The sequence below is a fragment of the Xiphophorus couchianus genome, chromosome 2, assembly GCF_001444195.1.
Source record: "Xiphophorus couchianus chromosome 2, X_couchianus-1.0, whole genome shotgun sequence".
Lineage (NCBI taxonomy): Eukaryota > Metazoa > Chordata > Actinopteri > Cyprinodontiformes > Poeciliidae > Xiphophorus > Xiphophorus couchianus.
The window spans coordinates 7279388-7291973 of NC_040229.1; the positions used below are offsets into that span (position 1 = coordinate 7279388).

The window sequence follows — 12586 nt, forward strand, 5'->3', positions numbered from 1 at the left end:
CACAGTGAGTTTTATTTACTTATAGACTCCAGATTCTCAGATTTAATGAACTTGGCTAAAGGTTTGAAGATTATATAGATTATATATTAAGTTAATTGGTTTATAACATCAGATTCAATTGAATTCAATTCACCTTCTTAATAGCCCTAATTCACAAGACATAATCTCAATTCACTTTATAAAAGTCAGTTCCATTAAATCTTACATACATTGCAGTCAACCCTACTTATCAAACAGTGCAGTCAAGTTCAGTTTCTTATTCAAAACGGCTGAAAAGAGTTTTCAATACCCAGTAGATTACATCGAGTCGTTGTCTTTGTTCATTGACATAAAAATATCAACCCAGGATATTTTGATTAAGCTATTATTATTATTCCTATATGAATGTAAATCTTTCATTGTTACCAGGAAACAATTTTAGGGCAATTCTTCAATTACAGTGAATCTTGATTGGAATTTTGTACTCTATAGCAAAGAAACTTGCTAAAACTGAGTCAAAAATACATTTTCTCTAAGCTGGAGCTTAAAGCTGGATGTTCGTCACAGATAGTCGAGGAGTCTGAATGTTTCACTCAGAGGAGACGATGATCCGACACTCTTACCGTGAAGTCATTCTTCATTAATGTCATTTCACTGAAATCAACTCTGACGCTCCGCCTCCGCTGACGAGGCATTCACTATTTGGTTACAGTAAATTTAGAAGAACAGAAAAAGTTAACAGACCATCAAAATGGAGATCCTCAGTTAGCAAATTAATTTTAAGACATGAAAATAAAGGATGTTTCAACACTTGTTTTAATACAAATTGGAATCAGTATAAGACAAATATGACATTCTTTGTAACTAAAATTAGATTCAGATCTGTTTTGAATTATAAACATTTAAATGATTCATATAACAGTATGAACACTAGATGAGACATGTTTTAGGGTTTGAAGAGATTTTTATGCAATAAATCAGAACATTGTCCAACCTAAACAGAAAAACATGGCAACGTTTTACACTGTAGTACCAGATTAGCCTGCTTAATGCTATGTAGAAAAAAATTGCAAAAAGTGAATGGAAGAAGCTAAAAGTCTCACTTTTCTATAGTTAATCAGATTAAATTTTAGTCATGGCACAACAGTCCAATTCAACACATTATGATATTGTTGAAAAGTGCATTTATTTTACAAACTTTATCACTAAGTGAAACATATTTAATAAATTCATTACACACACAGATTTTATTTCTGTCAATTATTATGAATTTCCACTTTCAGATAATGAAAATATAAAGTTTAAAATTAGAATGTTACATCAGACCAATGACATTATTTTCAAAAAAAGAAATGAGCTTAATGAAAAGTATGTAAGTATTTTTGCCATTCAGCATTATCAGTTTAATTTAATTTGACTGTTTTATAAATAGTTGAAATGTATGCAGTTCAATAAAACTAATATAGTTTTATAGTGTATTTGTTGTATTTTGTGGCTTACTAAATTAAAATGAAACAAAGTACAGAAGTCTCAAAGCAGCCTGACATATAAATCAATGTGAAGTGAGTTACGCTTTGCTCAACTAAACACAGAACATGAAGGAGAAAACTTTCCAGGCCGAGTCCACTGTCCTGTAATGATTCAACTGTCAGAACTTTTTTCCATGGCAACCACAGACTTTCTGATTAATTAATGAAACCTTTTACAACATCAGCTACCGTTTTTAATCACCCCTGACTCTCCAACCAGAACACACACACACCCATGCACACATACGGCAGTAAAAAAGCGAGCTCTGTGTGAGGGGGGGAGTATTCTCCAGGCTATCTGAATGGTTGAGCTTTTGGCAGAAATCAATGACACGGGCGTCATAAAAGGAGCGTTTCTTTCCATAAAAAGGTTTGAGAGCATATGCTGCTGCCTGGGGCCTCGTTTCTGAGCGTGAAAAGTCATCACTAAAACATTCAGCACAGAAGCACCGCAACTAGGCCAAAAGTTTTAGAGCCCCGCTAATTCTGCCACAGTTAAAATTAGAAGAAACCCTCAAACTCTCAAACCTCCACGCAGTTAGAGCTTCATCAGAAGTTCTCCTCTTTGATCCGAACGCACGTTTCTCTGATCTCCAGCACACACAGAGGCAGACAGCCCGACAAACACCTTCAAAACAAACAACACAACATGTCACGACAAAGAAACGCAGCACCAGAATGTTAACACACACTTTGAAAGCCTGCTGGCTCATGTTCATGGTTTAATAAAGATTTCTGAGAGAGATTAAGAAACAAAAAAATGTCTGGGAGTCTCACAGTCACTTTTACTCTGAGTGATGGAAACATGTTTTTATCTGCTTACTGCAGGATCAAACAATCATTCCTCACTGGTGTTTCTGTCAGCACATCAGCAGACTGGAAAATACAGTCAAATATAACATGCATGCAGGAATGTTTAGACTTAAATATTGATCATATTTTACCCAAATCAGCATTTCATGGTGTAAAAATACTGAGTTTGTTGGACAGAAACTGCAGCATCTGGATCCCCTTTGAGCCCCAGTTTGAAACTTTGCTACATCTTACTGTTATGTAAAGTTGATACGATTTGAATAACATGACCAGATTATTTAAAACTTTTAAAGCAATTTTAAAAAGTCATGAATGGATCTGGAAATTTACCACAGCTGGAAGTTGAAGTTTTCTGTTTAGAGTTTTTAATGCAAGATAAAAAAAATATGCTTTCTGAACCCATTAGTTCATTTTGTCCAGAACTACTTCCACATTATCCCTCAGCCGCTGTGTCAGCTTGCTTCTCCTGAAAGTAAATCTGTTAATGGAATTTCAAAAATAATTTATGAAATTGTTCAAAATTAGAGTTTTATAATTTGCTTTATAATTTTATTTTATTTTTTTGCAGATTTTATTTTCACCCTATTTCCAGTAATTGTGCTTCTAGATTTTTTTGTACAATCTCCAGTCTTTCTCAAACTGTGGTTCACAGACCACTGTTGGTCCGCGGGCGCCCCCTAAAGGTCTGCAATGGGGCGTGAGCTCAAAGTTCGCCGGTACAGTTAGCTTACAAAAGGAATGTGTTAAAAAATAATAATCGATAAGTAGATTAAGACCAGTCACTCAAAAGAGAAGCTGAAGATACTGGAGGAAAGCAAGCAACAGATCTACATGGACTCCTTGACGTGGCAACGTGATGATGCCGCCTCCATATCTGGCCTGCATGCATCCAGCTTTCTTCCAGGTGGAGCCTTGGTCATGTCTCAAAAAATTAAAGCATTTATTTCTACTGTGCAACTTTTAATTTGTGTTCTTAGATTACTCATTGAGTGATGGCTTTTTGCTTCCTTTCAGCCCATCTAAGTACAGAACTCATTTCCTTGTGGATGATGACACTCAGGTCTTTTCCATGATGTTGCATCTATTTGAGTTGTTCCCTTACAATTCATCCACAGGTGTGCCGCTGTTTACCTTCAAGGCTTGGAAATAATCAGAAGATTACAAAGGAATTACATAATCATCTGGGTTATCCTCATTTGTCTAAAGGAATAGTAATCTTGGATAAAGTACACTTTTTACTTTGAACAAAAACAAAACCACAGAGATTCACTGTGAATCTTTACGATTCAGTCGTGCTGCAAGTGCTTTTTGGTTGTCTGCTGTTATGAATTTTCTTTCAATTTTCAGAGAAAAGTCAATTCAATAGTTTCAAACGTAACTATGCTCTAAAAAGTGCATTTTGAGTGTGTAATCCTGATTTATTAACAGGAAATCTGGATCTTTGTGATTACATCTCAGCTTGTAATCACAAAGTTTGAAAACTCACTTATGACCCACAACTACAACACGACATAAAAAAGACATTCTGTGTATTTTCCGGAAGATTTTAGGATTATTACGGGATTTTTAAAATTCAAACTCAGTCCGTCTGCTTCCTCCTCTCTGTTTCACTTCACACATACGGTTCCCATAAAGTTCCTGCGGTCTGGTCGGAAGCGCGCATGCGCAGTGGCTGCAGCGTGTGGTTGTGATAGTATTGTGAATGACGAGGGGTGGAGGTGGGTGGGGGCGGTATTTTGGGTGTACAGTCACAAGAGCGACTCGGCGGAGCCAGGAAGTAGACTGTTGACGCCTTCAAGCTCCGGCAAAAGTGTCGTAATTTTCAACACTGACAGCTGCGTAGAAGGTGTCACAAAGGAAACAGGCAGAGGAACTTTGTGGCTGAAGCTGATAACAAAGAAGAAATGCTTTTGTTCTTGTTGCCTTCAGGATGTGCAACATAAATTATTCATTTTATTTATTTATCTTCGATAAAGTATTTTAAACAATTGCTGCTATGATACATGACGAATAAATGTTTAACTTTAGTTTTCCTCTTCCATAATAGCCTAAAACATCTTTTAGGCGTAAAATGTATTACTTTAATTGAGGTTGACCATTAATCCTTAATTAGTCGTTTATGTGTGCGTAAAAACCATTTTTACGCACGAATCCAAACGAGAAGAGAATCACCCGGAAAGCTGCAGGTAGACCTGAGAGCGCTCGTTTGTGGCTCAAGATCAGGCGCTCGTCGAGAGACAAGAGGAAAGGAGGGAGGAGGAGGTGGAGGGGGAGCCTCAAGGCCAAAGTGAGCTTTATGTACCGCAGCGGGTCACTTTCTGTGAGCCATTTGGAGCCAGAGGCGACCCGGAGCGCGCAGGAGCCGCACCAAACTGAGGCAGACCATCAGTCCCAATCACTGAGGCCAGCAGCAAGGAGCACATTGCTCCACACAAGGAAGAGAGAGGGGAAAAAAACACAGACAAACAGACACGGAAGAGAAGTGAGAGAAAGAGAGAGAGGTTGAGTGCGGGACGGTCGGCAAAAAAAAAACAAAAAAAAACGCACTGTGGAACTTTAAAGTGTGCGGGATCAGGAGGAAACAGGCTCGAGTGGCCGCGTAGGGTCGGAGAAGATGCCGCGGGTAGTCCCGGACCAGAGGAGCAAGTTTGAGAATGAGGAGTTTTTCCGCAAGTTAAGCAGAGAGTGTGAGGTGAGTGAGACGGCGGAAATAAAGAGAAGAAAGGCTGTGAAAGCGGCGGGCAGAGCTCCGCTTCATCTCATCTGCCTTTATTTCATCTCTGCACATGCTGATTAAAGTCAGGGACAGGTATTAACTCACAGATGCTTCACAAACGGTGGTTGGATTTAGAATTTCTAAGTTAAAGATTTAATTTTTCACCTTTCTTCACTCTTATAAGTTCTTTTTTTAATTCAGGTTCAGTGTTTTATTTTTTGTGCAGCTTTAACTTTTTTGTTTTATATTTTCGCTGAAAATAACAAAAACAATAACCAAGATGTATCAAACTTTTTACATTAAATTGTACATTTTTCCCCCATAAATAAGGATTTGTGAGTTAAATTTTGTGTGTTTGGGGATTAATGTGTTGCTTCTTGTGCAGATTAAATACACTGGCTTCAGGGACCGGCCCCACGAGGAGAGGCAAGCCCGCTTCCAGAACGCCTGCAGGGACGGACGATCAGAAGTCGTGAGTCCAAAACTAGATTTATTTAATTCAGTACAATCAAGTAAAAACGGAGCGGGCTGGTACTGATTACTGAGCGCCATTTATGACACCCAGCAAAGAGGAAGGAACTCTGCATGTTTGGATTTGGAGCCTTCAGAGGCGGTGCTAGACTCAAAGTACTGGGGCGAATCAAGTCCAGGGTTTCATTTACTTGCAGTCAATAAGTTACAATATTATTAAAAAGTGGATGTGTTCCAACAACTCAATCACAAAGTGAAACACTTTATAGATACACAGGGATGTTTTCAAGTCTTTATTTATGTTAAATATGATTATTTTCTGACTACAGCCACTAAAAACAAACATTTAAGATTCAAATATTACATGTAACCCACCTTTCTAATGAATTTATGGCCTTTATGAACATAATCTGTTTGGAGTTTTCATATACTTGTATTGAATTCTGACATGAGAGTACAACGTTGTACTTCTGATAAAGCCTGAGCCAAACAGCAGAGAGGAAAACTGATGGAAAACATGCCAGCTTTGACTCAGCATCATAGTTATTCCACATAATTCAGAACTTTTACAAAGACAACCGTTCATATTCTGCTGTATAAAAAATGAATATGAACTGGGATGGCTTGCTTTAGTTGTAGTCTGAAACCATGGCGTAATCCTGTCATATTTATGTTTAAAATTTGGAGATGTCAGTTGCCTGTGGAATGAAATCTGAATTTTAATTTAGAAAATATATTGCCTCAAAATACAGCCTCAAAACTGAACCTTTTCTGGATAAACAGTACAGTGTATAATTCTTTAGTTCTTGTTTATTCCATCCAAACCCCTGACCTAATAATAATCTTTTCAGACTGCACCTGTGGCCACGTTTTGTTCAAATTTGATCAGGAAGTTTCTTGTGAAATGGTTCTGAGATCACAGCACACACCGTTAAAATAACCTGTTAGAATAAAACTGATTGTTTTCATTTTGTGTAGATTTTAATCAGTGTTTCTTAGTAAAACATCAGTTTTACCACAAAAAGACACAAAACTAAATTAGCTAACCTCAACAGATTATGAAGATCAATTTGCTTATCTTAAAATAAAAATTGCTGCTGTGAAAAGCTGTAGAGAAACTTAAAATGTTCCGACAAGGTGGTGAGTGCGTGTTGTTTCCCTGGCAACCACGGATGCCATTCATCGTCAAAGACCGCCTGAGGGCTAAAGAAGGCAAAGTTTGTTTTATGTTGTTGCTAAGTTGAAGCTGGATACAAACTTGAGATCTTGCTCCAGCACTGAAATATTCTCCACCACAAGTCTGACAGCTATTAGCTTTTATTAAACTTATATTATTTATAGTACAACTCATTCCTGGGAGGATGACAGCTGGCTCAACCAACACCTTCGGTAAAATTTTAACAAAACTATTCTGGCAGCGTTTTGAGCATCCATCCACAAACTAATGTGTTAAATTATAAATTAAATGATTTTAATGGCTTGAATTTAGAAAATGTTTCAAATGGCATTGATAAGAAGCATCATAATTTGTTTTATTTGTATTGAAACAAATTTCTGTCCGAACCTTAAACCAGGAAGAAGGAGGGACACCCTCCAGCTTTAACTTCTTATCTTCATCTTCTCCTGCTGTGCTCATCATCGTCATCATCATCATAATAATGCAGTCAGTGGCTCGCGTAAACACGTGTGATCACAGACAAACATGTTGGTCCCAGTTGGGCTTTAACTGGGCCATCATTAAGCTGCCATGTTTGAGATGTTGGGATGAGTCTGACATGATTACCTGCAGCAAAAACTCATCTTCATCAGAACCTGTTTCATAGTAGGAAAAATGTTACTGATCATTAAATGATTTATTGAGAAAATAATGTATGCAAGATCCTCATGATGTGAAAACCTTGTGTAAAAATAATATGATGCTACAAAAACTTTTATTTTTTTCTTTAAAAGCTAATGTGGCTTTACCCTATCAAGCACTTTCTCTGCTTTATATGACCATTTTTGAAAATGTAACCTGGTAAATGTTGCATATATCTGAGGCAAATCTAGTTCTTTTGTTTGAGGGTGCTTCACCAGAATATTTTTGTGTTTTTGATTTTCACTTTGCAGCCAGCAGATAGCTGGTGTCGTTGCAGAGAAATATTTAGTGGCTGGAGAGACATCTGGGCAGAATCTGCCTCCACCGTTTAAAAACCACAGTTTTCTCTGGCTTCACATGAAGCCGATACGAAGAGATGGATGCTCTGCACCGTCTGAACGTATCGCACCAGTGGAAATATTTCCCATATGCCAGAAGCTAAAGGAGCGCCATCCATCACATTTTAAGGTCACACTTTTGAATCAGACGGAGAATAAGCAGCATGATAATAACTAAAATTAATTACTAAACCAGTTTTACTAAACTCAAAAAATAGTTTCTGCCATAAATACCGCAAATTCATCCAAACTCTGAACAATTCTATATTTTTAGTGCAATATCAATACATATCAAGTGCAATATTTTTAATTAAAGATCCACTTTTTTCACTGCTGATACCGATACCAATATCTGAGGTTTAGTATCAGCTCATACCTATAAAGAAAAACATTCTAGACTTAAAATGTTGGGTTTTTTTTAAACACACATAAAAAATATACTAAATTATAAATGTACAGATGCACAGAAATTTACAGATATTAATGTCAGATCGGTGCATCTCTATTTCCAATATCTTAAATATAACATCCCGGTTGTTTCTATTTCTTTTCACTACATTCTTATATCAGTTTTTTTTGTCTCTATGATTGCTATTTTTTTTTTTTATTTAATTGTGCTTTCTTGTACAATAACAATAAAAGAATTATAATTCTCTAATTCTAATCATTGCCTTTCTGCTATAAATTTAATTAATTTGATACATTTTTGATTTAAAGTTTGAGATAGTTTGAAATTTTTGTTATTAGAAGTTAACCTACTGAGAGAATGTCATAGTTTATCAAATAAAATCAAAGTGTGTGTGTGGAGAGTCACTGACCTGCTGCAGGACGGGTCAGCGGGGCGTTTAAGGTGGAGCGGGGGGGCTTGCACCATTTTTTAGAGGGACATGATGCGTCTGCTCGTCTGTATTTATAAACCTCCAGCTGTGACATCATGCTGCAGATTTATCTATGAAGTAAACACGGCTGTGGACCATTTCTCAATATTAATTATGGTCAGACAAAAAATCTGTGAAGGATCAAATTATCTGGACAGTTGTAACCTGGGCTTTACTTACTGATTTCAAAACAATGTGATGAAAATTTTAAAGCCACCATAGATTTTTTCATTTATTTTGAGCCAATTGAACTAGCAGTTCTGCCTGAAACTTTTGATTATCATATTTGGTCAAGATGAAAAATGTATTCGATTTAAACTGTTGGTTTTGTCTCTTCAGTCAGTTATTTGTTTTATCAAGTTTTTTGTTAGATAGGATTTATTTATGTTATTTATTTACACACAAAGTATTAGCTTTGTGACAAATTATAGTTATTATTTACAATGTCACCTATAAACTAACTCAATGCTGTTAAATTACTAGGAAGTGAATTTTATTATTATCATCATTATTTGACAGCAGCTGCAATGCTATAGTTGAGATAAGCAACTCTATAATTTATCCTTTAAAGAGGTTTTCTAAGGTTAACAAGTCAAGACAAAATAAACAAATTAAGAACGATGCAAACAAAAATGTTCTAATAAACCTCACCCAAAAATATCTTTTACTGGAATCTTTTAGTTTTTTATTTTTATCCTTTTTTGAGTTTTTAAATCCTACTCAACTTCTCAACAAATCACTAAGCTTATAAATCCAGATATAAATCTCAACATGTGGATTCCATATATTATCATCTGTGTTTTAGCACATTTGAACCTCCAGAACACACAACTAACTGCTGCTGTTCAGTAAATGTGGTAAAGTAACCGTGACTGCAGCAGGCGAGTCATAATGACTAATGTTCCACTTAATGTTCAGGTACTGTAACTGCAACAGTAACGTACAGATCTGCTCCTCTGGAATATTCTTCACTATATTCAAAGATATATAGCAATAATAATAATGATAATAAAAATAAACGTCCAGAAAACAAAACAAAGATCAATGACAAAGCTCTGCATCTCAAACTCTAAATCTTTCCATCAACTTTTAGATGTTTTTTCTTCACCACGTCTGACTCAAACTGTTAGCTCGTTAGCATGGCTCTGAATGCTAAGGAGGCAATTTAGCGACTTGAATCACACTGTACATAGTGTTAATAAAACACTTGAATAGAAATACAGAAGGAAAACATGATTCATAATTTAAAATGAAAACATTCGAAACACATAGATTAAACATACAATTGCTGTTAAATATTGTAAAAATATCAAATAGTAAAATCTAAAATAGCATCAGTTTAACGGCTCCTGCTGTGTAAATAAGCAGTAACATATTTACTGGCATTTTTTACTGGCTAATTTCTCCCAGTGAAATATTTGGAGCAGTTAAACAGTAAAGAGCAAAGAAAACATTCAAAGTTACAAAATTATCCACTCCAGATTTAGGCTTAAAGTCATTTTTAATTTTCCAAAAAGATTTTTTTCCTGATTGGAAGAAATATTGACGTTGAGTCCTGACTTGGATGTGAAAGAAAATGAGAAAGATTTTTCTCTGGTTTAATAAAAAGGCTAAACATGCCATCTTTAGGTAAAATAAAATCTTTTTTCAAAACTGATAGTCTTTTTACGTGATTTTTTTTCATCTTTTGAAAGATGCTTTTCCTCATTCGGTGGTTGAATGAATGTTGTTTTATCCAAATCTGCCAGGGCTCAGATTTAGAACCAGATGTTTTAATCAATAAAATTAAAACTGTGATTTTTATTAATATTTTAAGCCTATTTTTATTATGTATTGAGTAAGTCACATGTTACTTAAACATTAGCATTCAGAACATATAATTGTAACAATGTTCAGCTTTTTGTTGCTGATTAACAACAGATTGTAGAAATAAAGTTAATCTATAACAAGCTATTTTAGCTTTTTCTTTAGCTTTACTGATTTTCCCAGAATTTTCTTCCTAAACAAAATGGTTGCTCATAGTTACCACATTAAATATCACATCCTTCAAAAAGATATTTTACTTCCAAACATAAATCAAAAAGCAGTAAGGTGGAGTTTTGGGACTCTAAGCTAGAAAGAGAAACCAAGTCATACAGTCATTGTCAGTGTAAATCAGCTGATTCAAAAATAGCATAATAATTACTTATTGATTCTTTTTCCATCCCAATGATATCCCCTCAAGATTCACTGTGGTTTTTTATATTGATATTACGAGAAGTTATACAGCAAGTTTTAATATTTAACAATGGCTTAAAACCAGGAATAAGGATTAATAAGAAAATGAGCAGAAATTGGGTTGAAGGTAAACAAAATGTTGTGTTGACATGAAAATTGTTCATAATTACATAGTAAACCACCACAGGTATCTCTTTGGCAGCATAAATATATAACTCTCCAAATGGTATAGCTTAAATATAAACAAGATTGATTTTACTTATAGCGGTGTAAGTAAGAATTATGGGTTAAAATTGCATGCAAATAAAATTTCCAGCTATATTAGAGTATTTCAATACTAAACATACTTTTCATTAAGCCCACATTTCTGCATTAAAATGTATTTTTTTATTTGTTTGTTATAATATAATCTTAAATTAGCTTTAATCTTCATAAATATCAGAAATATAAAGTGAAACCAGGGTTACACTGTAACGTGTTTCAGTTTGTTAAAGAGTTACTGAAATAAATGAACTATTCACTCATTCTAATATGAAGAATATGACTGGATATTTTCCCCCCCAAGTAGAAAAAAATCAGCATAAAGCATTCCTAATAAATGTGAAATTGGTTTGCTGTATTTGCAGGTTTGTGTTTTAAATAGTTTTCCTCCTACAGACACACACAGGAAGAGTTGAGTGTCGGGACTCGCAGCACGGCTCTAAGCGTTCAGGATTGATTTGAGAAATTGAACAATAATTTGAACTAAATTATCTTCAGCTCAGCTCATTAGAGATGAGTCGCTTTCTAAACTATTATTGATTTCCATGATTCTGTGCTCACTCCCTCCTGCTGCCCTTCTTTTATTTCATTTCCTTTCCTCTCTTCGTCTTTTTCTTTCCATTTCCTCTTTCTGTTCCCATTCACTCTTCCTCAGATCCAGCTTGCTAACCCAACCTTCGTCCTGCTTCATTTCATCCCCTTTATTTTTATTCCCTTCATTTTCCCTCCATCTTTCCTCTCTCTTTCCTGGCTCTCTGCTCCGTCTCATTCTTGCCAGCAGTAGTAGGCAGCAAATTAGAATCAGATGGTTGTAATCCAATACTTCAAATCCAGCAGAAATGATGACTCGGGCGTTCTTTGAGTTTGAACCCTTTAATTTCTTCTCATCTGTTCAGTGTTGTTCTGTCCTTCCTCTGTTTTATTCGCTTTTCCCTTCTCATCCTCTCAGTCTTCCACATTTGACAGGGTGCATAATTCATATGCTTCCATCTTCAGTCCCATCTCTAAAGCCCTTAGTATCGATCCGTCTCAGCAACATATATCACACGCAAAGACAAAAGACATACAGACACAGCGAGACCGAGAAAAACTCAAATTCTCTAATTGGATTTTCTGCGTCTCTGTAATTTATCGCTTCATGACTGCCGGATAGAAATGCATTCTGTTGCTTTTTTCATTTCGTTTGTGTTACTGTGCATCTGGAGAGAGATGCATCTCGTTATGGCACAAAGCCATTTTAAAGAAATGAAAGGAATGGCGAAAGCTGCTGTATGATTTGATTATATGTTTGTATGTAAGAGTGTTGTTGAGGAATGAAAGCAACCGTTTCATTTTGTGAGCAGTCAGATCCACGACTGGACACGTTGCTTTGTTCTAAACAACACACCGCCTTTCAAAAGTATTCATACTCATTTTTATGGAAGAGGATTAAAACCACTTAAATAAAAATAATCATAATTCTCACTTTTTTTCTCAAAATTCTATTTCTGTGTCAATCCATGTCAAAATCCAAATAGAGAATCAAA

The 12586-nt window shown here is 35.5% G+C and overlaps 1 protein-coding gene across 4 annotated transcripts in view; it reads left to right on the plus strand.

The window, feature by feature from the left end:
- Positions 1-4192: 4192 nt before the first annotated feature.
- cbfb (core-binding factor subunit beta) overlaps positions 4193-12586 on the plus strand; it is a 41350-nt gene continuing 32956 nt past the window's right edge. The window contains exons 1-2 of one of the 4 annotated variants that reach the window (XM_028033175.1): positions 4193-5013; positions 5423-5509. In XM_028033175.1, the coding sequence (XP_027888976.1) occupies positions 4936-5013; positions 5423-5509 (165 nt within the window). In that variant the 5' untranslated portion in view covers positions 4193-4935. The remainder of the gene's footprint in view (positions 5014-5422; positions 5510-12586) is intronic. The other 3 variants (XM_028033166.1, XM_028033195.1, XM_028033185.1) reach the window with 3 other exon arrangements.